General features: G+C 37.1%; 2 protein-coding genes across 4 annotated transcripts in view; one reads left to right on the forward strand and one right to left on the reverse strand.

Annotated features, from left to right (window-relative positions):
* LOC123313385 (RNA-binding protein Musashi homolog Rbp6) overlaps nucleotides 1-26,590 on the reverse strand; it is a 1,061,117-nt gene that overhangs the window by 386,004 nt on the left and 648,523 nt on the right. The gene's annotated exons all lie outside the window — the stretch shown is intronic.
* Nucleotides 18,459-19,300, forward strand: LOC123313388. The gene is made up of 2 exons (XM_044898258.1): nucleotides 18,459-18,510; nucleotides 18,560-19,300. The coding sequence occupies exons 1-2, from the start codon at nucleotides 18,493-18,495 to the stop codon at nucleotides 18,980-18,982; spliced, it is 441 nt and encodes a 146-aa protein (XP_044754193.1). The 5' UTR covers nucleotides 18,459-18,492; the 3' UTR covers nucleotides 18,983-19,300.

A 26,590-nucleotide genomic window follows, 5' to 3' on the forward strand; every position in this document is an offset into this window, starting at 1 on the left:
ATTTTATTCATGGAAAGTATGCCTTGATACTTAAGGAAAATATCGCAGGAAATGTCATTTTTGCCTAGTGAATGAAGAGCTGCAAGACTATAGTTTATCATCAGAAAAAACTTTCACGCATTGTATCTTATTTCACAATAACAAGTATTTCATTTAGGTATATTTGAAGGATCAAATATACCTAAATGAAATACTTGCCGATAGGAATCGGAAATTTTGTTCCAGAAGACCTCTCCTCGGTAAATGTTGTTGGACAAGTAGTCCTAAAACTTGCTTTTTTTGGTTTTTCGAATTTTCAGATGACATCTGAAGTTCCCGAACCAATGGAAAAATATGTCCTGAATATCTGACCTCTTTTCGTTCCGAGATCGGTGACAACTAGTTTTTGTAATTTCATTCGGTAGTCCAAACTAACCCGACAAGAAACGCGGTACAAGGAAATTTAATTTCAATTTGTGTTACGTACAACGTATGACAATGTGGCTCTGTTAAGCGACTAATCTCGATAATAATAACGGTAATGCCGACAGTCACTGGAATGGCGCCAAATACACTGGCGGACTACGTTTTCCTTTCCGAGTATGCAATTGTTTTATGTTTGCTGGTGTCAGTTATAAACAGCACTCAAAGTCGAGAGGTCTGGGTGAGACTGCATTGTTCTGGGAACTTGAAGGAGTTATAAAGTTTAAATTGAAGAGCCTATTGAGGGAAGAGCCAGGACCTGATCGATAGTTTGTGCACTGGGGCCTGAATGCCGGTACGGAGATGTAGTTTCGAATTGATATGATTCCCCTGTCGGAGATGGAAAGTATCCGCTAGACTCTTGGAAGAGTCGACTATCCGATGGTTAAATATGTTCTGGAATGAAGGCCAAACGTGTCATTCTGATCTGGGGAAATCGGTTTATTACCGGATACTTCAACTGAGGTCGTTGGTCAGTTTGGCTGGTCAGTGGTCTTTATGTGGGGGGGGGGTTAAAAGTTAAAACTTTTCCCATTCATCCTCACTGCACCCACCTATTATGTTATGTGAGCAGAACATGAACCCTAATAGAATCATATCATTATCATTATCAAGCAGCCTATAGGATAACCACAACCTTACCCCAACCTCACTCGTCTAGTTGAGGGACAGCAACTCATGCCCTTGATATCATAGTATTCCTGTGGAATGGATTTTTCCTTCATTGGATGTCTTTTTGTTCTTCCTCTTGTTTAAGTTAATTTTTTCTCTTTAGGTACTGGTAAAGATTATGGCAATGTCAGGGTGACTCGGGAGAAATGTACCAAACTCCTGGTGAGTACTGTACAGGGTGGGCAAAATTGGTGATACCTGAACTACAATTTTTTTACCCAACGAGATAGAGGAAAATCAATGTGCCATTCATGTCGTCCTTTTTAGAGAAATTTATAATGCCATCAACTGCATTCCTCTTCTTTTGTTTTCGAGTTATAAACCAAAATTTAAATTTGGGCGATTTCAACTTTGGTCATTATTTCCGTTCCTGTTTGTGCTAGGATATTGAAATGAAAACATTATACAGACTCATGTTTGATAAGAATCCAGTGGCGTACTATGATTTTTTCCAACAGGTATATTTGCTGAGCTACAACATAAAGTTGTGTTTTTTGTTATGAAAACAGTCGTTTAAAATGACCTAGGTAGAATCGCTATTTTTTTTCCATTTCAGAAATATATCATACATCCTACATCGCCCTCATTTTCGTTCAGATATTATGAAAAATATATTTTGTATGTGAATTTCAAATGATTGAATAGGCTGAATCACAGAATAATAAGTCTCTTTGCATGGTTTAATTATTATTCTGCATTTGATACTTGATTCAATCCTCCATATGATTTGTTGAAATGTTTTATTTTAGCGCATAAGGATGCATATTTCCATCTTTACCCTGAACGTATAATCAGCCGAATGTTGGTATTTCAAACAGTTGTCAAATAAGTTAGCTGTTTTTGGTTCTTTTAAAAGCCACAGATATTATGAAAAATACAGTTATACATATTATATATTATCTATGTTAAATTTAAAATGAAAAGTATTACGTAAGCTGAATTAAAGATAGAGATCAAATCATGGAGGATTGAATCAAGTATTCAAACGCAAAATTAAAATTGAATCATGCGTAGAGAGATATTATTCTGTGATTCAGCCTACTTAATACTCAATCATTTAAAATTCACATACAAACTATATTTTTCATAATATCTGAACGTTTCTGAGGACGATGTATGATGAATGATATATTTCTGAAACGGAAAAAGAATGGCGATTTTACCTTGGTCATTTTGAACAATTTTCCATAAGAAAAAACACAACTTTATGTTATAGTTCAGCAAATATACCTGTTGGAAAAAATCATAGGACGGCACTGGATTGCTATCAAAAAGTGTCTCTATAATGTTTTCATTCCAACATCCTAGCACGAACAGGAAAGGAAATAATGACCAAAGTTGAAATCGCCCAAATTTAATTTTTTTTTTCAATTTTGGCCTATAACTCGAAAACAAAAGAAGATAGAGAAATCCAGTTGATGGCATTATTAGTTTCTAGAAAAAAGACGAATGGCTCATTCATTTTCCTCTATCTCGTCGGGTAAAGAAGTTGTAGTCCAGGTATCACCAACTTTGCCCAGCCTGTACACGTATTTTAAGGTGAGGCTTTTTTTAACAGGAGGTAGAACTGGTCAAAATGAAGCATTTCACCAATAATCACCTATACAAAACAAAATTAAAAATCGATTTTTACGTGGGAAACTTAAGATTGCCGAATTTTTCTCATTTAGTAACTTCAAGGTGATAACTATCGTTCCGAGTATCGTTCCAAAACACAATGAAATTGATGGTATCGGTCAAGGAACAAAATCAAAGGATACTATTGCTTCAGCAACGTTTCAGCTTCTTTACTGGTCCTTCTTCAGGCACACTCACAATTTGCTTAGGGAAAACTCCACTTCTTCTACATTTCAGAAGGAAAATTCTATTATTAACTGCTCTCGCCAACCTATCATTATCAGGTGCCCACCTGTGGAGTGGAGTTTTCTCTAAGCATATTGTGAATGAGCCTGAAAAGGACCCAATAAAGGAGCTGAAAAGTTGCTGAAGAAATAGTATTCTTTGATTTTGTTCCTTGACCGATACCATCAACTACATTGTGTTTTGGAACGATACTAACAGTTATTATCTTGGTTTTTAGAGAGTATAAAAAGTGTAGAGGGTCCCAATGAAAAGACGAACATTTTAATTAAAATTTGATATTCGAACCAAATGATATCTTTCGCAAGTGGAACATTTTTTTTTAAATTTGTATCGAGTGTACCTCAGTGAATAAAAGCTTCGCACACATTTGAATGAACTATTTTTGAACGAGGTAGTAATAAAGGTGAAAATTTAAATTCACATCTGTTTATTATCAGCTCTACTCTCAAACTAACGGCCGGTTTCATAATCAAACCTAACGTTACTTTAAGCTTAAAGCTTCCTTTAGTGTCATTTTTAGTAGGGTTAAAGGAAGCTTCAAAATTAAAGTGACTTTAGGTTTGATTATGAAACCGACCGATAAAACACTAACATTAAAAATTCCACTACTTGGACTACTTGACGGAGAATTTTTTCGATCTACCGTTACTATGTATTCATAATGAAATATAGAACTCGGTTAACTTTCCGACTCGAGCACCAAGCCCACAGGAGTGGAAAATCATCATTAGTAGATTATTCCGAAGTAATCTGTGGCTCCAGAAACTGCAATTCATTTTCACAAGGGTCAGTCCAGCATCCGGAAGCATCTGCAACTTTTGCAAGCCCCGATATGCCCAGCCGGATATTCAGATTCTGAGCGAACACGTAATAGGAGGAGCCGGGCAAAAGAAAGTATTTAGCATGCTTTTTTCCATTAACAAGCGACTTTTACGACCTATGAGCTAAGTGTTTTATGCGTCTAGTATACACATTTTTATGCCTGATCTCTTTCTCACTCCCACCAGTTATATTTTATGACTATGGCCTGAGCACTTTCTTGATAACGTTTTGTTATTTTCGTAATTTTACGGTATCTCAGTTCCTCTATTCGCCAGTATATTTCGCTTGCAGCAGGATTGAATTAATTTTAAGAGCTAAAAATGAACGTCCCTGCGATGGTTATCGAAAAGATACGAATATGAATAATTTACATCATATATTCTGACGTCACAAAAGCTAAGATAATATTGGGTGTATAATTTTTTTGTGTGACGGAAAAAATATTCAGCATGCGTATCAATTTTGATTAGTTATATGGAATGGGATATAAGCGTGTCGAAAGTTAAAATTCGAAAAATTCCCAAAAAGATGGGGTCGATTAAAAAAAAAAGTCAAGACTGAACGGTCGCACCGAGCTCGATGAAATTTCGAGATGTTCCATTGGAAAATTGCTCTTTTAGGGTATGTGTCACATTTGGATCTGCGATGATTTTTCTGGGAGATACTTGTGCCGGAAGTTGACCTTCGAAAAATCCCGGAAAAGATGGGGTCAGTTAAAAATTTGTCAAGAACTAACGGTTTCACGGAGGTCGATGAAATTTTGAGGTTTATTAAATGAATAGTTGTTATTTTAGAATATGTATCACACTTAGTTTTACGATGATTGCTTTGGGAGATACGCGTGTCGAAAGTTGACCTTCGAAAATACCGAAAAAGATGGGGTCATTTAAAAATTTTTGAAGACCAAAAGGTTGCACCGATGTAGATGAAATTTCGAGATTCATTACAAGAAGAGTTGCCCTTTCAGAATGTTCATAACATTTAGATCTACGATGATTATTCTGAAATAAACGCGTGTCGTAAGTTAACTTGAAAAATTCCCAAAAATGTGGACAGTTAAAAATTCGTCAAGACTTAACTGTTGCACCGAAGTCGATGGAATTTCGAGATTTAGTACTGCTGATTTTATTTCTCTCTTCAAAAAAGAATAAGTTTCAGTGTAGTTTTCTTTCAAACATATAGCTTATCAAATATATAATATACAGGGTGTTTCATTGGGAAACAGAAATACTTAACAGGCGGATAAGTTGCACCGAGATGGTTCTGGAGACACTACATTTATTGCCTCTTACTATATTCATAGCCAAGAAACAGGATGTTTTATGAATTTTGCTCGTTTCTTCCTGAGGCATAACAGACGAACCACCCGTTATTTTTTCTTCATATTTGGCAATCGTGTTTCTTATTTAAAGCTCAAATGTATCATGCACTAACCCCAAGGAAAATCCAGATCCGGGTTGACAAAAAATTATGAATCGTTCGAATCCTCGAAACAACACCATGTAAATCGAAATTTCGGAAATTTGTTTCAATATTTGCAAGGAGCACAAAAAACTAAACAAAGGAGTGAGCTTCAAATTTCCGCGCAGACAGTTTTACTGCACAAATTTTTAACGTAAAAGTGGAGGTTTTTAGAACTTGGATTACTGAAAATGATTTGAGGTGACTTTTACTGATGAATTGTCAAAACTATTGAATCCATAATTATTTTAAAATTACTTAGTAATTATTTATTACAGTGGTTTTCCTTTTTATAGCTGCAGACCATTACAGTTTGTATTTTTAAGTAGCTCTCTCCATCTTGTCATGTCCAGAAAAAAATAAGGCCCTGTATGTACATAACTGATTATCGAAATTGATAGTGCTTTGATATTGTTATTGAATGTTTCAGTAGAAGAATTGAGATGAATCAGGTCCATTTCATTTTGGTTCAAACGATCATGTACATGTTTTCAAATAAAAAAATGAATAAAACAAACATAAATAAAAAATTGAAAAGAAAAAAACTACATAAACTGCTCTAATTATCCTCCATATTGATCTTAACATTTCCTTGCTTTTCCGAATTAAATTCGGAATGTTCTTTATTTTCTGGCTAGCTTCTTCTATTTTTATAATAAGCTGATCCCGAGTATTGATCTTAGAGGAATATACTAGTGTAACCCCAAACATGATAAGATCTACGGGGATTAAAATAAGGATACCTTCATTTATGTTTGTTTTGTTCTTTTTTTTTATTTTGATAACATGTACATAATTGTTTCAACAAAAATAAAAAGATCTAATTTATCTCAATTATTCCACTGAAACATTCAATCAGTTATGTAGATACAGGGCCTTCATTTTTTCTGGAAATGTCCAGAGAGTAACTTAAAAAGAAAAACTGAAATGATCGGGAGCTATAAAAATTCAAACCAAGATAATAATTGATCACTAAGTAACGTTAAAATAATTATGGATTCAATAGTTTTATTAATTCATTATTAAAAGTCACTACAAATAACTCTCAGGAATCAAAGTTCTTGAAAACTTTTACGTTGAAAATTTGTACAGTAAAAGTGTTTGCGCGAAAATTTAAAGCACACTCCTCAGTTGAGTTTTTTGAGGTCTTTTCAAATATTGAAACAGATTTTCAAAATTTCGATTTACAGGGGGTTGTTTCGAGGATTCAAACGATTCATAATTTTTTGTTAACCCGAACCTGGATTTTCTTTGCGGTTATTGCATGATACATTTGAGCTTTGAATAAGGAACACGTTTGCCAAATATGAAGAAAATATACCGAGTGGTTCGTCTGATACGGCCTCAGGAAGAAACGAGAGAATTCATAAAACATCCTGTATCTCCGCTACGAAGACAGTAAGAGCCAATGATTGTGGTATCTCCAGAACCAACTCGGTGCCACGTATACGCCTGATTTCTGATTTCTGTTGCCCAATGAAACACCCTGTATAATAAATATAAAATTGATGTTGGTTGTGATAATCTCAGCAGAGGACTATAATTTTGGGTGAATCGCTGAACTATACTACGCAGAAATGACACCTAGTGATACTCCTATTAATTCAAGAAAATTTCAATCGGCATTTCGAGAATGTAGCAACGTCGCAACGTAGCATCAAGAGCTCCAGAGCAAACTGAAATGACTCCAAATTGATATCGCATTCGAAAGATGAATCTTCATTCTCGCAATTCTGAAAACATAAAGATAACACTTAATAATTTTCCTCTGGTCCCCACGGTCTTGCAAAAGGTGAAAAACGTATCAGTTACCGCGTAGCCCTCGTAGACATTTATACGATGTGATAGGTGGCTGCGTCGTCGTCGTCCCAAATGAATTACGATAATGTATGGCAGGTTAGAATCGTAGGCGTTTTTCTCCATATATTTTGCATGCCGGTATTTCGTCGTCGAAATCCGGCCAAGACCTCCAGATAACCGAATCAACGGAATGGCCCAATCCATCTTTTTAAATACGCGCCCTTTCCATCTCCCCGACGCACCCATTCCGACGGAAATGGCGGAGGTGGTCTACGAACAAAGGAAACCCTAAATTAGAACTGCCACCACCCTTTCGTGTTTGTTTTCGTTTCGAACGTGGATGGAAACGGAACCAAATTGGTTTTGGGATGATGCGGTCTCGAAATTTGGAGCTACGAAGTCGATACTGGAAAGAATCCAGAAATTATTATTCGTCTGATCAATCTTGCAGTGATAATTTCTATTTTGCATAAGAACAGCTCGACCGATTCAAAATTCGTACGAGTTATCTGAAGTTCAAAGCACTGATAAAAGGTAAAAGCCGGTCGAAAAGTTTATTTCGATATATTTCACGAAGTATATTCGAGATTTTTGTCATCACGATAGATTCATTTTATGAAATTTGACATCTTTGGCTTACTTCTTCAGATAATCATTTTTTAGTAGCATTTTGTTGCATTGCTCTGACGACGTCAAATGAGGACGAAACCATGGTCAGTATCTACTCTCTCTCTCGACAAAATGGTATTTCTGTTGATATTTTAGCGATGTAGGTTTTTAAGTCGTTGATATACCATCAGTGGGTGTTATGAATCAGAATTTGTTTCGTTTATTAATTTTAATAATAATTTTGGTGTCCACGAGGACCCATTTTAAGGTGTTGCCTCATCGATAATACTTGCTCGTTTCTAGTTTCGTAGCATAGCGTTAACCCCTCACCATTTATGTCATATTACCATATTACCAATTTATTAAAAATTGACAGTTTCTCGTCAGATGCCTTCGTCATGACACAATTCTGCGAACTGTCGAAATATTCACGAGACCTGAGACTACTGCGAGACTAATAATAATTTTCGGTATCATCTCTTGGACCACCACCGATTTAGCAGCCTTACAGAGAAAAATAACGACGATGCTGATAAAACACAATAAACATCACCCCAAAAGCTCAATAGAATGTACAAAGCTGTCGCGACACCTTGGGGGTAGAGGAATTGTTGATTTGTCCAACCGTATGTCTCAGGAATTTGAAGGACTTCGAAAATATATCCTGAACAAAGCTGCTTCGTCAGAACTCCATCGAGTAGTTTGTGTTGCTGATAGTTCTACACCGTTAAAGCTACAACAGAACCACTTAGAATCCGTCGAACACTCTGCAGAAAGCAAAACTGCAGAAACTGATTGGTAAACCTTCGCATGGAAAGCACCAGAACGAGGTCAACCATGATTACATCGACATATCTGCGTCGAACTACTGGTTGACTTCCGGAAGGTTGTTTCCTGAGTCAGAGGGCTTCATGCTCGCCATTCAAGATCAGGTGATTCCAACAAGAAATTACATGAAATATATCGCCAAGGATGCCTCAGTGGCGGACGATAGCTGTCGTTATGGCTGCGCGACACATAAAACTATTCAACACATAACTAGGGGATGTCAGAAGTTCGCGTACAAGAATAGATATGATGCTGTTGCCAAGATTCTTCACCAAGAATTGGCCATAAAATACCAACTTCTTAGCTCAAAAAAGCTTGCCCAGTACAATTACCATCCTGATGCTGTATTGGAAAATAATCATCGCAAGCTCTACTGGGATCGCATGGTTCTCACAGACCGGAAAATAACTCACAATAGACCTGACCTTATATTGCTAAATGAGGATGAGAACAGAGCACTATGCATCGACGTGGTGATTCCAAATAATAACAATCTTCTAGATAGGCACCCGGAAAAAATAAAAAATCTCGAGGAACAAACCAGGAGACAGTGGAAATTAAAAGATATCAAGACCATCCCTATCGTCATTTCATCTACAGGCCTGATATCGAAGAAACTACCAGAAAACTTGAGGAAACTTCAGTTGGACGGAAATATCCATAGAGTCAAGGCGGTACTGCTGGGAACGGCGAGAACAGTAAGCAAGTACATGGGGAATGCTGAGGAACACCGTCTGCTCCGTCAGGAAGTGCGGGTGGATCAGGAATTCAACCGACAGCAAGCAGCCGAAGACGACCACTACCACGAGTCCGAAAACCTGGAAAGGACTCCAACAGAGCCTAATCCTTTTGATATCTGAGAGACCTGGGATAAGTGAATGTTCCCCTGGAGAGGAGTGTGAAAGCCGTAAGGCTCAAATCATTGTTTAGACTCTAGACTCTAGATATAGCAGATCAATGAGTGGAGTAAAGATGTAAACAAAACCAGGCACGAAATGAAGAGAAAAAATATCTTCCCTGCTCTCCCACCATTTATACTCAAAGAATAACGTGAATATAAGATATTTTCCCCCCTCAAATATGTATTGTAATAAAGTAATATTGATATTGATGGAATAATTTCATTAGAAATAATGTGTAATGCACGGTTATTGTTTAAACCTAGTTTTCAGATGTTTTTGGAATAAAAATTTTTGAATCCCCTAAAACTATTATCAAAAGTGGAAAAACATCAATTTTTGGGATTGTCTGATAGGGAAAATTATTTTCTAATCATCCTGAGTGTCTCGAATTATTATGAACGAAAATGAACATGATTGCTTTCCAGCAAGGTCTGCAGGAATTATTCCGTGCCCTAGCAATCATCAGCATTTTTCACAAGTAACCTGCAACTATAGCAGCCCAGAGTTATCATCCAGCAGAAAACGAATCAATCCTCCCTATCTGAATCAGAAACTGCCGCAATTAGCGCAAACCTCCTGGTTCGGCCCGCATCACGAGGCTCTTCATGATGACTGGGCCTTTCTTAAGTTCGGATATACCGGGATCTCCAGGGTACGTAGCGTACCGTCACATATACGTGCAGGGCAATATATCGCCAGTCTCCGTCGGCAGATTTGCAAAAGCCCGGCTTAGAGCGAGAATATACGACCTGGATGATAGTATTTACCATTATACGTACGTGGATCTTGCCCCAATACCCGACGATGGTTCTATTCTATTTGGCTAATGCATTCCCTCCCGTCTGACGGTGCACATTTCTGATTATTCCCCCTAACTCGTTGCGGTATATCGATGCGATATTAGAACTGCTGCAATTGTGTAGAAGGAAATATTGTTAGCACTTTGAGCTGGCATACACGCGAAATTAAGCTTGCTCTCGTATAATATAGGGTTCGGTGTATCGGTGCCGCGAGGTCAGGAGGCACGTTTGAATTATTATGTATCATACGGGGAAATTGGATTTGCTTAATCTGGTGGGTGTTACCGCATAGCCGGTCTGGAAGCTGCTAGATACCCAAAGTACGATATTTATCCCGAAACTCGAAGAGATTGCGATAACATCGATTTGATGGGATGGGGGTATTAGAGAAACTATTGGCAAAACTGAGGATGACTCTAAATGATTCATTTGCGGTTTGTTATTTACAGTATCAAACGGAGGAAATTATTCATACCCCTTGAAACTTTTATACTCAAGGTTTCAAAAGCTGCATTCACCAAAGAAATAATTCAACAAATGAGAAAAGCACTGATGTGAAGGAGCTTTTGCGAGGTTTTTCGAATTTATACTTAAGTGGGAGCGCCCACCAAAGTAGTGTAGAACTGACATGGCACAAACATGACAAAGGCGATTCATAATTTTCAGATATCGCACATCTGAGTGAAGTTTCAGTTATTATTTTGCATTGCATTTATCACGAATGTGATATGTCAGTGTTACGCTACTTTGGTGGGCGCTCTCCCCAAGTCCCACATATTCAGAGGTACTAATATACAGGGTGAGTCTTAGACTCGTACAACTATTTTAACAGTAGATTTTTCAAGTCAAAAGAAATAATCTTTTCCCTTAATATTTTTCTCGAATCGGCTCGGTTTAAAAGATACAGGCTGTTGAAAAACTATAAAACCATGTTATTTTCAGTTCTATCTCACAAAGAGTTTTATCGAATGAAATTCATTATAGTTTTTCATTTATTTGATTAATCTTTTTCTGACCCACGTCTTCCAGTTTTCTCATTATGACCATTACGTACCATGAACATACCAAAAATTCAAAGAACCCAACTCTTGAAACTAAGTTAAACGCTATCAAATGAATATTTCAAAATTTTGTAAAATAAAAGTATTCTTTAAATTTTCTCAAATAATGCACCGTTTTCAGGTAATTTGATATTCAAAAATTGAAAAGTATCTGTGAAATTCAAAAAATTGGGTACCTTCTTTGGCTGAATACAACTCTGTTTGAAAGATCCACAGATGTTTAGTGTCACAGATTAAGCTAGTTATTCTGAAGGTAATTTTGTTTTTCAGGGGTGGCACAGTTCATTATGGAAACTTAAACTGGATATATCTTTTTTTCAGGGCCGAATTGGAAAAAATGATATAGGAAAAAATGTTTATTTTGACCTAAAAAATCTTCTGTTGAATGATTTGTATGAGTCACCCTGTATATAAACTCGCTCAACGTTGCTGTACTCCAAAAAAAAAAATTGTTTTCAAATATACAGGACTGATCACGTTAAAACAAGGTGCTTCGACCTAAAAGAATTTTTTTTGGATATACCAAATGCAGAAAATGTTTCCTAGGTGCGACATGACAACCTACAAGCTTCTACAGAAAACTTAAGTTCTCCCAATTCTTGATTCTGCATGTCCTATATGGTAGTGCTCTTGTTATGTGGAGTCGAAAAGGCTGGTGTAAATTAAACGATGGAATAAAAGGGTACTGGTACTATACGTCCAAATTCAATTTTCACAACTTCTATTCTATTCTACAATCTATCATTATCCTCCCTAGATGAGTAGAATTAGAGTTAATTGATTGATTATATAACATTCACCCACCTGAAGGAGTAACTGTAAAAGTCATGATTAAATAACTCATGTTGATGAAAATTATAATTTTTTAGTGTAATTGTAGATTTTCATCAAATATCGGCCATGTCAATTATATAATATACAGGGTGAGTCTTTGACTTGAACACATCTTTGAACAGAAAATTCCTGAGTTCGAAAGGAATACATATTTAACATCAGCTATGTGATGAATCTTCTTCGAACTTCTTCCACTTTCACTCACATCAGTCAAATTTCCTGTCTTCAGTAAGATCATTACATACCATAGAAATACCAGAAATTAAAAGAATGTTACATAAGTAAGTTGAACGCTCACTTATTAGTGTGTTTCCATTTTGGAAAATAAAAGAATTCTTAATTTTTTCCCGTATAAAGCGCCCTTTTCCAGTAAAAGTGAGTTCTTACTTGTTTTCGTAATACATAGCAGATTATTTCGAGATTAAAATTTAATGATGTAAAAAATTTCCGTGTCAGGTTTCCAGGGGAGGCATAGCTTACTGTTAAAAATTGGAGTAATTTTTAACCCATCTCTACACTCTGTGCACATCTCTATCAACTCAGTGACTGCGTTTATCGTTACATGCTTCTGTGAACGTAACCTTTAAATCGCTGTCAATCAGCTGCTCAAAAAAACCGGTGGAACCTGTTGAATCTGTTCAATTTAATTCATTCTCTTTAGATTCTTCGTTCGCTCAAGTGAATTGGAACTTGGTCTAAATTCTTAACGTGATTTTTAGTGCACTCTCAACTTTTTTCAATCAGCTCAAATCTAATAATATTATTTTATATTATAATTATCAATCGATCAACATCTCAAAAAGGTACAGTACTTTTTCACTCAACAAAAAATGTAATCATTTTTTGCATGTGTCACGTTAGAATATCATTCTACATAATTTTCCTCTCAACATTCACTCCATCGCTATGCATTTTCTCACAATTACATTTGCAATATTCTGCTCTACATCTCTCCATTATATTTGCATGTATATTTTCTCAATTTTCTCCAAATCTCTCAATCAACCACGTGCTCAATGTACCTAACTGCTTCAACCTTCTCGAAATGCATCGATATTCCATTCACCTAAAATCACATCATCTCGACAACCACTCACATTTTAATTTCTCTAATTTTAGCACCAAGTTCACATTTCACACCACTCTATTAGAAGCTTATATACTTGTATTCACAATCATTTTGTATACATGTCACCTCAGATTAACTTTACACCTCTTACGATCAGACTTCTCAGGCCTCTTAAGTTTCAGGTACCTCTACGCTCAAGTTGGACACTTCGAAGGCTTCTCATAGACCAGATCGAGATCCATCTCACTACACTCAGAACTCTGAATAATGGAATACACTCTATCAACTCTATTGGACAGACTGGTTTGTGATAATGCTCGAGGAGGTCCAATCTGATTTCAACTCAATAAGTATAATTTATTATACACTTTTGCATGTCTCTATTACCTGAAACTTATGATACCTTATTTATTTTCTCTAACGTTGTGAACTGCTCTTCTTGTTTCATCTCAATTATGAATACTATTCATTAATTCTTTCTACGTTTACAATATTTCATTTCTCTACATTGCATTTGTAACACAACTCACCTCAATTTATGTACTCTCATACAACACCTTCTGCTTTTCTAATAGATTTGCTATTCCTGTAAGCGTTGGTAATCATCTCTCTACATTACATTTGTTACACGATTCACCTCAATTTATGTACTCTCATAAAACACCTTCTGCTTTTCTAATAGACTTGCTATTCCTGTAAGCGTTGGTAATCATCTCTCTCTCATTCTGTCTCATTATACCTGTCTCACTACATTACATATCTCTAACTTCTCAAGTTGTCACTGCAACCTTCTGTTTTTCTGATAGCGAGACAGTTTATGAAATCGTAAACTCTATCACTGTAAACGTTGTGCTTGCATGATAACACTCACATCAATTCATAACTATCAAGCTCAATTATTATGCAACTCAAAATACATAAACACGTTTTGATGTACATCTATCTCCATTCTCTCAATTCTTATCAACCACATAATAATTGATCTTGTTACTCGATACATGAAATTCACTCAACCTGCTCTTTCACTCAAGCAAATACAACGTTGATTTTCTCGTTGAAACATTACACTTAAATTCTCTCGATAACTTCTCAATAATTGTAAATAGGTTCACTCTGTTTAGATGTTGTATATAATTTTACTTCATGCGAGTGTCTATTTATTATGTGACGTGTTTGATATACAATAAAGATTTTATTTTACCATCTCCAACTCAATCATTTGGTAACAGTCCACTTTTAAGTAATTGCCAAAAATCTCAACACCCAGATTTTTGAACATTTGGTCCTTCGAGCCGGATGATTGAGTTGGAATAATCTTTCATTCATATCACATTCATCTCAAAAAGGTCATGTCTCAAAAGTCGGGAAGATCTTCTCCATCTCCAAAAGAGGATGACGCTCAACTCCAGGTCCCTCCTACTCGATCATCCAGATCTTCCACATCTTCGCAGCCTGATGTGGGACCTCAAACTCGCTCGGCTGGTCTTCCCACCAACCTCAAATTGAAAGTCGCTACTCAAATGAGTAGACTACAACTCATGAAGGACATCTTCTCCAAGCTGTCCAACGTCTCAACATGGACTGTGCAAGATCTGTCACACACTCAAGAACAACTGCAAGACCTTCACAAGAACTTCTCAAAGACTCACTCGTATTTTGAGTCAGCGTGGCCTGAGTCGTGTCTCGACCACGAATACTTCGCATCTTCAGTCTTCTTCGAGGAATACTCTCTATTCCAATCAGCCATCTCGAAATTAATACAACTCAATATGTCACTCAATCCTGTGGATTCACAGCCATCCACTTCTGCTCAAGCCCCTCAATCTTCTCAAACTCGTCCTCGATTGCCTGACATCTCAATTCCCACCTTCTCAGGCGACTTCTCAAAATGGCCTGCATTCCGAGACCTTTTTCAATCACTCGTCATCAACAGCACCTCAATTTCTGACATTGAAAGGTTACATTACCTTCGAACATGTCTCTCTCACGAACCTCTCGACACCATCTCTAGTCTTCCCTTAACGGAAGTCTCTTTCCCCATAGCCTGGAAGAAGCTTATGGACAAATATGAAAACAAAAGGCTGCTCCTCTCTTCTCAATACTCAAAACTTCTCTCCTTCTCATTGGCGAATCAGAAAAATTCTACCGCCTCATATCTTCGTCAATTTATTGACAGCATCGTCAATCCTCTCCAAAGTTTGAAAGCTCTAGGTGAAGATCTAGAGCAGAACAATAATCTTTTGGTGTTTCATATCATCAACCGTATGGATCACGCCTCTCGAACACATTGGGAAACTCTCATCTCCTCTAATAACGAATTTCCCTCCTTCGCTCAGTTGATGGAGTTCCTCCAATCTCGCTCTAGAGCTCTAGAATGGACTGAGTCCAATCAGAGACAGTCCTCTCAAGAATCCTCTCGCTCTCGCACAACAGTGCACACCATCTCTCAAAAGGTTACTGCTCCAATTAAACCTTCTCCTTCACTCATCTCAAACAAATCGGCCTCCTCGAACACTCCAATCTCAAAAGTCTCTTCTATGCCCAGCTACACCTGCGATGATTGTGGACACGACCACTTTATTGCAGATTGCCCTCGCTTCTCCAAACGCTCACCTCAAGAAAAGGCTGATGTAGTATTACATCGTATTCTCTGCTCCAACTGCCTCGGTAGACATCATCGCCACTCTTGCAGAACGACAAAGATCTGCAAAATCTGTGGAAGTCGTCATCATACACTTCTACATGATGCTCCTCTCAGCAGTAAACCACACTGCAAAGTTCCACCGGTACCCCCTCGAGTGCTTCCACAATACGCTCTCACATCTCAAAAATCTGCTCAAAGGGAGGTGAGTTCTAGCAACTCAGCTCTAAAGCCTTCAAAATAGTTCGAAGAAGCGTTGAATTATTTTTCTTCAGCTACCTCAACCACGACTCAACACTCTCCTCGCCACTGCCATCGCCCATCTCATCACCTCAACAGGATCACACACGGTTCGACTACTCATCGACAGTGGATCCGAGCTGACCTTCATCTCTCAAGATCTAGCCAGAAAACTCAACATCTCTAGAAGGAAGTCGCATGTTGTAATTGTGGGAATCCATGGAAAGACTTCTAGGACACAAGGATCTCTCGCCCTCACTCTCAAGTCGACGTATGACCATCAAACCATAAATATTGATGCTCACATTCTCTCATCATCTTTCTCTAATTTGCCTTCCTTCTATACATGTTTTCAGCAATCTCTACATCTCCAGCATCTCAAGTTAGCTGATCCAGAATACCACATCTCAAGAGCCATCGACATCATTTTGGGTGCTGATGTATATGGCTCAGTTGTTCTTCCTCAGATGAAAAAAGGCCCTCCATCATCTCCAATCGCGCAACTCTCAATCTTCGGCTGGCTAATCCTAGGACCTGTGTGTCAAGAACAGGAACGCCTTCCAATCCAATCTCCAATGTTTCATACTGTTCAAGATGAAGATCTACATCATCTCCTCACTAAGTTTTGGGAACAGGAAGAAATTCAACCAACGTCTACGTCACATCTCACCTCTGACGAGCAAGAATGTGAAAACCACTTTGTCTCCACTCACTCAAGGCTCTCCTCAGGGAAATACATGGTAAGATTACCATTGAAATCATCTATTGACGTCTTAGGTTCTTCCAGACAACGAGCCTTCCGATGTCTGCAAGCCTTGATTCGGAAATTCGACAAGGATCCTGACTACTCTCTGCTCTACCACCAATTTCTCGATGAATATGAACTCCTCCAGCACATGCAACCAGTCTCGTCAGAAAAGGTCAACTCAAGATATTTTCTTCCTCATCACGGTGTTCTCAAAACAGACAGCTCTACAACGAAACTGCGAGTAGTCTTCAACGGCTCCAGCCCCACCTCGACTGGCATTTCTCTCAACGATATTATGCACACCGGAGCGAAACTAGAACTCGACGTGATTGATGTTCTTATGTGGGTGCGTAAATTTAAATTTGTCTTCTCTACAGATATCACAAAGATGTACAGACAGATTCTTGTTCATCCTGATGATTGGGATCTTCAAAGCATCCTTTGGCTCGACTCAAACAACAACGTGAAGACATACCATCTCACAACGGTCACATACGGAACTAGATCAGCTCCATTTTTGGCAATCAGAGTTCTTCTCCAACTTCTCAAAGATGAGGGTCACAACTTTCCACTAGCCATTCCTCCATTAACGAAAGGTCGTTATGTCGATGATATTTGTGGTGGAGCAGATACTGAACATCAACTTCTCGAAATTGCCAAACAACTCCAGAACCTTTGCATGGCGGCCGGCCTTCCGCTAGCAAAATGGCAGTCCAACGTCTCAAGTCTCTCTCACGTCGTTCAAGAGGAAGAATCAACACCCACTCCAATCTCATTCGATGAAGGTTCTCACTCAACTAAAGTGTTAGGTCTAATCTGGTACCCTCAAGAAGACTATTTCACTTTTAAAGTCAGCTCCAATCTATCTGGGTCTTTGATCTCCAAGCGATCAGTTCTATCTCATATTGCTAAAATATTTGATCCACTCGGTTTAGTCTCCCCTGTTACGATTAGGGCTAAAATGTTGTTGCAGGAATTATGGCTCCAAAAGTTATCATGGGACGAACCTCTACCTCAACTACTCCGACAGAAATGGTACGACATCAGTGAAGATCTCTCCAAGCTGGCCAGCATCACAATTCCAAGATGGATTAACACTCAAGAGGGTTCTTTCATACAACTCCACGGCTTCTCTGATGCATCTCAACTCGCCATTTCAGCCGTTCTCTACCTTCTCGTTCGAACTCCGTCCAAGGAATGCAAAGTTACAATGCTTTGCTCCAAAACCAAAGTATCGCCTTTAAAACCACTCACAATCCCGAGACTCGAATTATCAGCTGCTCTTCTCCTCTCTCGACTCGTTAATTATGCGCATAATGTTTTAGCTCTCAACATTCACTCAACCACTCTATGGACGGACTCCTCAATCACTCTAGCTTGGATCAACACTCACCCTTCACGTTGGAAGGACTTTGTACGGAACAGAGTTGCAACAATCCAAGATCTAACTCCAAGGGCCCATTGGAGGTATATTTCCGGCAAAGACAATCCTGCTGACTGTGCATCACGAGGGTTAACTTCATCTCAACTTCGCAACCACTCGCTATGGTGGACGGGACCACCATGGCTTTCCAAGTCAGAAGATTCATGGCCAAATCGTCAGCCGGCACCGACAACCGACCATGAATCAGAAGCAAGACCAGCCATCTCCATACTCACCTCCACTACGTCAGACTACTCATGGGATCTCATCTACAGGTATTCCAGTTTGAATAAATTGTTAAGAATCACCTCTATTTGTTCAAAGGTTCTCGCACGACTCCAACGCAAGCTGGATCCAGCACACCTCACACACCTGACTTCAACTGACTTGGAAGCATCTCGAATTTTCTGGATAAAGGCAACTCAAAAAGTCTACTTTCCACATGAACTCAAGGCTCTTCAATCACACACTCCACTTCTCTCTTCACATGTATTCAGTAGACTTACTGCATTCCTCGACAACAATGGTGTAATTCGTGTAGGCGGACGAATTTCCCATTCTCAACTCGACCCAGATAGCAAGCATCCAATTATTCTTCCTCGACACTCTCAATTTACTTCTTTGGTTATAGATGAAACTCACCAAACAACTTTACATGCAAGGCACTGTGGCACCGCTCTCAACAACTCATGGCACAACTACCCACATCTCAAGTGCAGCCATCTCATCCATTCCTCCACACTCTGAGGATTGAAAGCAGTCTCTTCGCTCCAGTTATGGGTGGATTGAGTAGCTCAGACACTGGAGTGATGGATTGCCTCAACTTCCTCACAATGGATAATTTACGAAGACCTACTCGATTATAATCAACTCCGTTAATTATGGCGGCCGGAATGTTAAAAATTGGAGTAATTTTTAACCCATCTCTACACTCTGTGCACATCTCTATCAACTCAGTGACTGCGTTTATCGTTACATGCTTCTGTGAACGTAACCTTTAAATCGCTGTCAATCAGCTGCTCAAAAAAACCGGTGGAACCTGTTGAATCTGTTCAATTTAATTCATTCTCTTTAGATTCTTCGTTCGCTCAAGTGAATTGGAACTTGGTCTAAATTCTTAACGTGATTTTTAGTGCACTCTCAACTTTTTTCAATCAGCTCAAATCTAATAATATTATTTTATATTATAATTATCAATCGATCAACATCTCAAAAAGGTACAGTACTTTTTCACTCAACAAAAAATGTAATCATTTTTTGCATGTGTCACGTTAGAATATCATTCTACATAATTTTCCTCTCAACATTCACTCCATCGCTATGCATTTTCTCACAATTACATTTGCAATATTCTGCTCTACATCTCTCCATTATATTTGCATGTATATTTTCTCAATTTTCTCCAAATCTCTCAATCAACCACGTGCTCAATGTACCTAACTGCTTCAACCTTCTCGAAATGCATCGATATTCCATTCACCTAAAATCACATCATCTCGACAACCACTCACATTTTAATTTCTCTAATTTTAGCACCAAGTTCACATTTCACACCACTCTATTAGAAGCTTATATACTTGTATTCACAATCATTTTGTATACATGTCACCTCAGATTAACTTTACACCTCTTACGATCAGACTTCTCAGGCCTCTTAAGTTTCAGGTACCTCTACGCTCAAGTTGGACACTTCGAAGGCTTCTCATAGACCAGATCGAGATCCATCTCACTACACTCAGAACTCTGAATAATGGAATACACTCTATCAACTCTATTGGACAGACTGGTTTGTGATAATGCTCGAGGAGGTCCAATCTGATTTCAACTCAATAAGTATAATTTATTATACACTTTTGCATGTCTCTATTACCTGAAACTTATGATACCTTATTTATTTTCTCTAACGTTGTGAACTGCTCTTCTTGTTTCATCTCAATTATGAATACTATTCATTAATTCTTTCTACGTTTACAATATTTCATTTCTCTACATTGCATTTGTAACACAACTCACCTCAATTTATGTACTCTCATACAACACCTTCTGCTTTTCTAATAGATTTGCTATTCCTGTAAGCGTTGGTAATCATCTCTCTACATTACATTTGTTACACGATTCACCTCAATTTATGTACTCTCATAAAACACCTTCTGCTTTTCTAATAGACTTGCTATTCCTGTAAGCGTTGGTAATCATCTCTCTCTCATTCTGTCTCATTATACCTGTCTCACTACATTACATATCTCTAACTTCTCAAGTTGTCACTGCAACCTTCTGTTTTTCTGATAGCGAGACAGTTTATGAAATCGTAAACTCTATCACTGTAAACGTTGTGCTTGCATGATAACACTCACATCAATTCATAACTATCAAGCTCAATTATTATGCAACTCAAAATACATAAACACGTTTTGATGTACATCTATCTCCATTCTCTCAATTCTTATCAACCACATAATAATTGATCTTGTTACTCGATACATGAAATTCACTCAACCTGCTCTTTCACTCAAGCAAATACAACGTTGATTTTCTCGTTGAAACATTACACTTAAATTCTCTCGATAACTTCTCAATAATTGTAAATAGGTTCACTCTGTTTAGATGTTGTATATAATTTTACTTCATGCGAGTGTCTATTTATTATGTGACGTGTTTGATATACAATAAAGATTTTATTTTACCATCTCCAACTCAATCATTTGGTAACAGTCCACTTTTAAGTAATTGCCAAAAATCTCAACACCCAGATTTTTGAACACTTACCATGAAAACTTCATCGAATCAGAAAAAATTGTGTAGAAAAAAATTGTTACTTCTGACACAAAGAATCTACTGGTAAAATATATGTACCCACTTGTGTTCATACCATTTTGGCTTACAACTCAAAAACAAAAGAAGATTGACGAGAGTGTCATTTTCCCCTATCTCTCAAGGAAAGGTTATCACAAATTTTGCCCACTCTTCATACCGAACAGTCAGTTCAGAAAATGAATTAATTATATTTTCGTATGAATTGAAGAGATGATTTTGTTGAACACATCGCATTTTGCTGTATTGGCCCTCTTCCAATAACAAGTTACAGAGAGCAATAATGTCTTCTTTAAACCATGAAAATGTAGGAAGAAAATATATTTTTTCTGTTCAGATTAAGAATGCGTTTGGAAGTTGGAGAATTTTCAGAACTTTGAAAACTTTGAATGAGATTAGCAGTATTCAACAAAACGTTTACTCCACAGTTTGTATCATTGAAATGTAACTAATTGATAAAGCATTTCGTTCGAGCTCAGAATACCAGAATCACATAGAAAACTTTTGCTATATAGTCATAAAGCATGCCCTTTCAATCATGAATAGTTTCTTTTTGTTATGCTGAAAATTAAATTAAGAACTGTGAATTATGCAACATGAATATGAGAAAATGTCATTCGGTTATAGTAAACTCTCTGTCATTCAATAAGAGAATAAAGAATTGAGAAGAAACCAGCTTTCATTTTTCAACTAAGAATTGACAACTGAAAAGTCCTCGCATATGCAGAGGCATTTCTATTTTTCATCAATGCTGGACTTCAATATGAATAGGCTGAAATGATTAAAGTGTTGTTTTTTTTGGTAATATTAGTCACCAAGATGAGCAAAGAAACGTTGAAATATGTGTCGTTACAGCATCAATGTGATGGATAATTCATGCCTGTAGAAATTACATTTGACACCAATACTTGGTTTCTGAAAAACGTAGTTTCCAAAAAAGAGAAAGTTTCCTTTTTATACGCATATTTACAAAACATAACCTTGGTAACCCAATCTCGACGGTTATCAAAGTCTCCTTCATGCACATAGTTTTGAAGTTATTTTTTCTCAATTCCTACCTGTTTAGTTGACTTCAGAACATCAGTATCAGATACTGAATACTTAATTTAATTTCAATATAATCTTGAGGGACTGCTACAAAATGGCGAATGCGAAATAACAGGATAATTCCATAAATTAGAGTATACATGGAGTCTAAGGTATAAGCCAGATGAAAAGAAGTGACAGGATTCAAATGAGACCCTAACAACGCTGCAAAACGCCTCGCGAATTTCCGAATCATTAATCGAGGAACGAATAAAATACCTGGAAGAAAGACGACGACGAGTCTACAGAATCCAATGAGCAAGCTCCTAACCCTCATAACATCCCCGTACCTGTGATAAAATTATCGCATCTCTCCCAAACTTTCCATCCCTAATTCCGTTTCACTTTTACAGTGTCGAGCCAACGGGGCCGCTTAAACTCTACAATGTTATTTTGGCAGAAGATTTATGTAGAAGCCGACTTTCAGTTATTTTGTTCATAAGAGGGCGCTTGTTAATCGCCGTCCCTAATTGAAATTTGGCGTGTGTTTCAGCCTGTAACAGTCGCCAGGGTGGAATAACCTACTCTTTATTGCTGTCACATCGCCTAACCTTATGAGAGAGGTGGAATTATCGTAAAATCTACCTGAATCAGATTCCAACTCGTAAAGTACGCTGCCGAGCCTTGTCTCTGAAGGATTATCGTGATACCGATATGGATGAGGTTTCCCAACTAGAGCGGAATTTTACACTATTCGAGTCTGAATGATTGCAGAGGCTCATTTGATTAAAATATTCTTCCCTGTACTCCTAGGCTTCTCAAGGAATCTCCTTCCAGAGTATTTGTGAGTTTGAAATAGGTTGTGATCTGTGATTTTGCACAGTGATTATTTCTGTTTTTCCTTAGAAGCATTTCATTTGAGATCATCTAGTAGTGCGTTTTCTTGGCTTTCTTCAGTGTGGAAAAGAGGTCGATCGAAGAAAATTGTTAAAAATAACAATTTGTCCAACATTTAGTTGATCGTCTATTGTTGGGACATGAGTATTGGAGAATTTACCTTAGGAAAGAATCGTAGACATGGTAAAGTGTTAATGGCTCATGAAACTCAAAATTAAAATATGCATGGTCATGACAAAACTGGATATAAAAGATATTGCAAGAGTTTGCTTAAATATCATTATTATAATTCAGTTATTTAAATTATGGAAATTCTCATTATGTGAAGGTAGCTTTATTTGCTACCTGTGTCTTTGAATTATAATCAATTTGATTTTCTATTGTGTTAAGAAAATTATCTTCTTTCAATTAATAGTTAGTGACTACAATACAAAAATTTGCGAAACGTCCGGCTTTGTGTATAATCTGATGTTCTTCTTTACTGGTTTCTTCAATCGTGCAACTTGACAAGTTCAAGGTGTTTAGATTTCATATTCAGTGATTGATCTTTACTAAATCTTCCGTTAAGAAATAAAATAGTCTTATTCTTTTCGATCTATTCTGGCAAGTAGTGTTCTAAGATAGCTTTTATCATATTCTGGATATAATATTGATTACTGTTTTTCTTATTAAAACTTGAAAATTGAGAAAACTCTCGTGTACGATGAAAAATTTTATGAATATTTCGAATGACATTCAAATTTCTGGGAAGAAATTGGGCATTCCTGACATTCTTCGACCACATATTTACGAGCATAATGTTTCTAGATGTAGAGTCTCACATAAACTGGACCTGATTATTGAAATGATGATCCTTCTTACCCATAGCTCAAAATTATCTTATACAATCTAACTACAAATTTTTTACAGCACAATTCGGCTTGTCAAATTCACTAATTATTGTTAGATGAATGCTTTGAAAAGATTTTTTTCATTCTTTTCGTAAATGAGGAACTAACCTCCTTTATTCGTTCAAATTTTATCCTAGTTAAACATCCTCTCATTTATCTTGAATAAATTTCAATGGAATACATAAAAACATTCAATATCTCTTTAGGAAAAGTTCTCAGCAATGAATGCTGGAAAATTTATTCTAACCAACTATTTAGGCTAGTTTGTAGCATCCTCTACTTGATTTGTCTAGTTCTAGAAAAGTTTCAGAGAACATAAAAAGACCCGAAAATGAGAAGAAAGTGAAAATATTCTATGCCCGATTTTCTCATGGAATATTGCATCAAAAGTGGAATTCCATGAATATGCGTATTTTGCTTTAGATACCGTAGATTCAGGTGACTTGGGACGATTTTGAAATTTAACTTGTCATATTTTAAAAACGGCGACCTATTTCTATCTGAAAAAGAGGTTCGAATATGCTTAATGATGACTCAGTTGATTAAGCTATATACTGTGCTTCAGAATTCGGATATAAATCTTGAAAAAAATAAAATATACTTGTCCCAAGTCACCCACCGATTTGTGAGGATTGGGACAAAAATTAAAATCTATTGATTCCTCAACTCTCAAATGAAATAGATGACTTGGGACGTTGTATAGTTTTGAAAAATTAGAATTTGTGATTACATAGTTGAAATTCGGTAAGGAAATTAAATGATAAACCCCTTTTACAGCGAAAGTAAATGTATTGCAACTGAAATGTAAAAAAACTGAACAAAACAAGAGGACTTTGATTTCTTTCATTCTTTGGTGATTTTTTTCGTGGAAATAACGTAAATAATAATATCCTGCGAAAAATCGCCATATTTCCTGCTGCCAATGCGCCGCTTGTATCTATTCGGCATTGTTCCAAGTCACCCTAAGAAACAACAAAATGAATTAATGAGATCCATGTTGTCGTTTGATTTGTAAACAAACTTGTTTCATGACATATCTAATATCCCAATATCCCACGTATCCAGAAAAAAAATTACACATGCACAAAGTGAAACACATGTACACTACAAGTATAAGGGCCATAAAAACGCGCTTTTACTCTCCTGAATTCTTTAATTTTTCCTGTCAATTCAAACGCAACAGGAATTAATTGTTGAACTAATCGAAGAGACGCTACACAATTTTGAAGTTTGTCCCTCCACTAATGAATGGTAAGAAACAAAGAAATCTGCAAGGGGGGTAATTGTCCCAAGTTACAGAACTGTCCCAAGTCACCCGCCGAATCTATCCGTAGAAGAGATATGGACAAAATCCAAATAAAATGGGGTCAGTTAGGAATATAATTCGTATTTGAAATATTGAAATGTTTTGTTTCACCCTGTATGGAACAAATGACAAAAAAGGAATGAAGTATCATATTCCCAGTGAAAAAGCACCTGTAGAGGGTTTTTATATCCTTTTCGGATCTGGATACACCCAAGATTAGCAAAGTTGAACGAAATTTTTTTAATTAATAGTGCAGTTGGTCTGGTAGGAAGTAGGATCTTGAACGGAAGTAAATAATGAAACTCGTTGAATAAAATCCTTTCTAATAGTTGTTTATCGAACATGACTGGTAACGGACTTCAATACTCCATTTAATTTTGAAATATGACAAATATTTATGGAATTTCAGTCTTATCCATAAAAAGAGGAATAAAGTGTCCACTTAGGTATAAAATTTTCATGAGAATCAACATTTTTGTCTATCTGGCAGCCAAATCAAGCAATTTAGGACACCCTGTACTGACAGACCGATATTGCACAAGATTACGGTGCAGGGGACTCTTGCTGAAAGGAACGAGAATGAATGAATATAGGGCGCACTTGTCTGACGTTAGGCCGCACATTATGATTGTTCGATATGATTTCCCCCGCGGGCAGTAAATCTCGAAAAACATTTTCAGGTTTTAAGGTCACTCGGACATTTCGTTCGGAAACGCCGATAGGGAGTTTTCTTGATTTATTGAAACAAGGGACAGACGCCGGTGACATGTAGGTTTCTCATAGCAATAACGGAAACGTGTCCAAAAAATGCTTTCCCTGCCGTTGCCATGAAACGGATCGGGCTCGAAACGCGCGGGACGAGGTCAATTCCGATAAAATTTCGCTTTTCTCGTTTCTCTGGCTTCACTGAAAATACTCTCCCAGCTTTAGTTTGGTGAATCCTTCTTATTTCATGATATGTTTATGTCTCTCCAAATACTTTGGCATTCTTAATTGTTTTTGAGTTGAAAGCCAAGTATTTGTTTGATTGATAATTGATATATTCTGCTAATCAATTGAACAAACTGAAAGTCCTAACACATCATAAAAAAAAATGACACGATAACCCTGTGCCTTATGGTGCAACAGAAACAAAATGAAAACAACTAGAAAAAATTTCTTCCATCTTCAGTATTAAACAGAGAACCGTATAAAAAGTTCTCTCGCAATTTCGTAAACTGGAGCATAACTACCTATATTCATAGTGCATTTTACGTTGAATATGCACAAGCTCCTTATTCATTAATTTCATATATTTTTTTATTCATTTATTTGAAACTACTAGACCTCAAAACAGACAAAAGTTAAGGATTCTGTCTGAGTTATGAAATGGGATCTATCCTTTAATCTGATTTCTGCTTCTTACAGAAAAATCTTATGGCTTAT

The sequence above is a fragment of the Coccinella septempunctata genome, chromosome 5 (genome assembly GCF_907165205.1).
Source record: "Coccinella septempunctata chromosome 5, icCocSept1.1, whole genome shotgun sequence".
In the NCBI taxonomy this organism is placed as follows: domain Eukaryota; kingdom Metazoa; phylum Arthropoda; class Insecta; order Coleoptera; family Coccinellidae; genus Coccinella; species Coccinella septempunctata.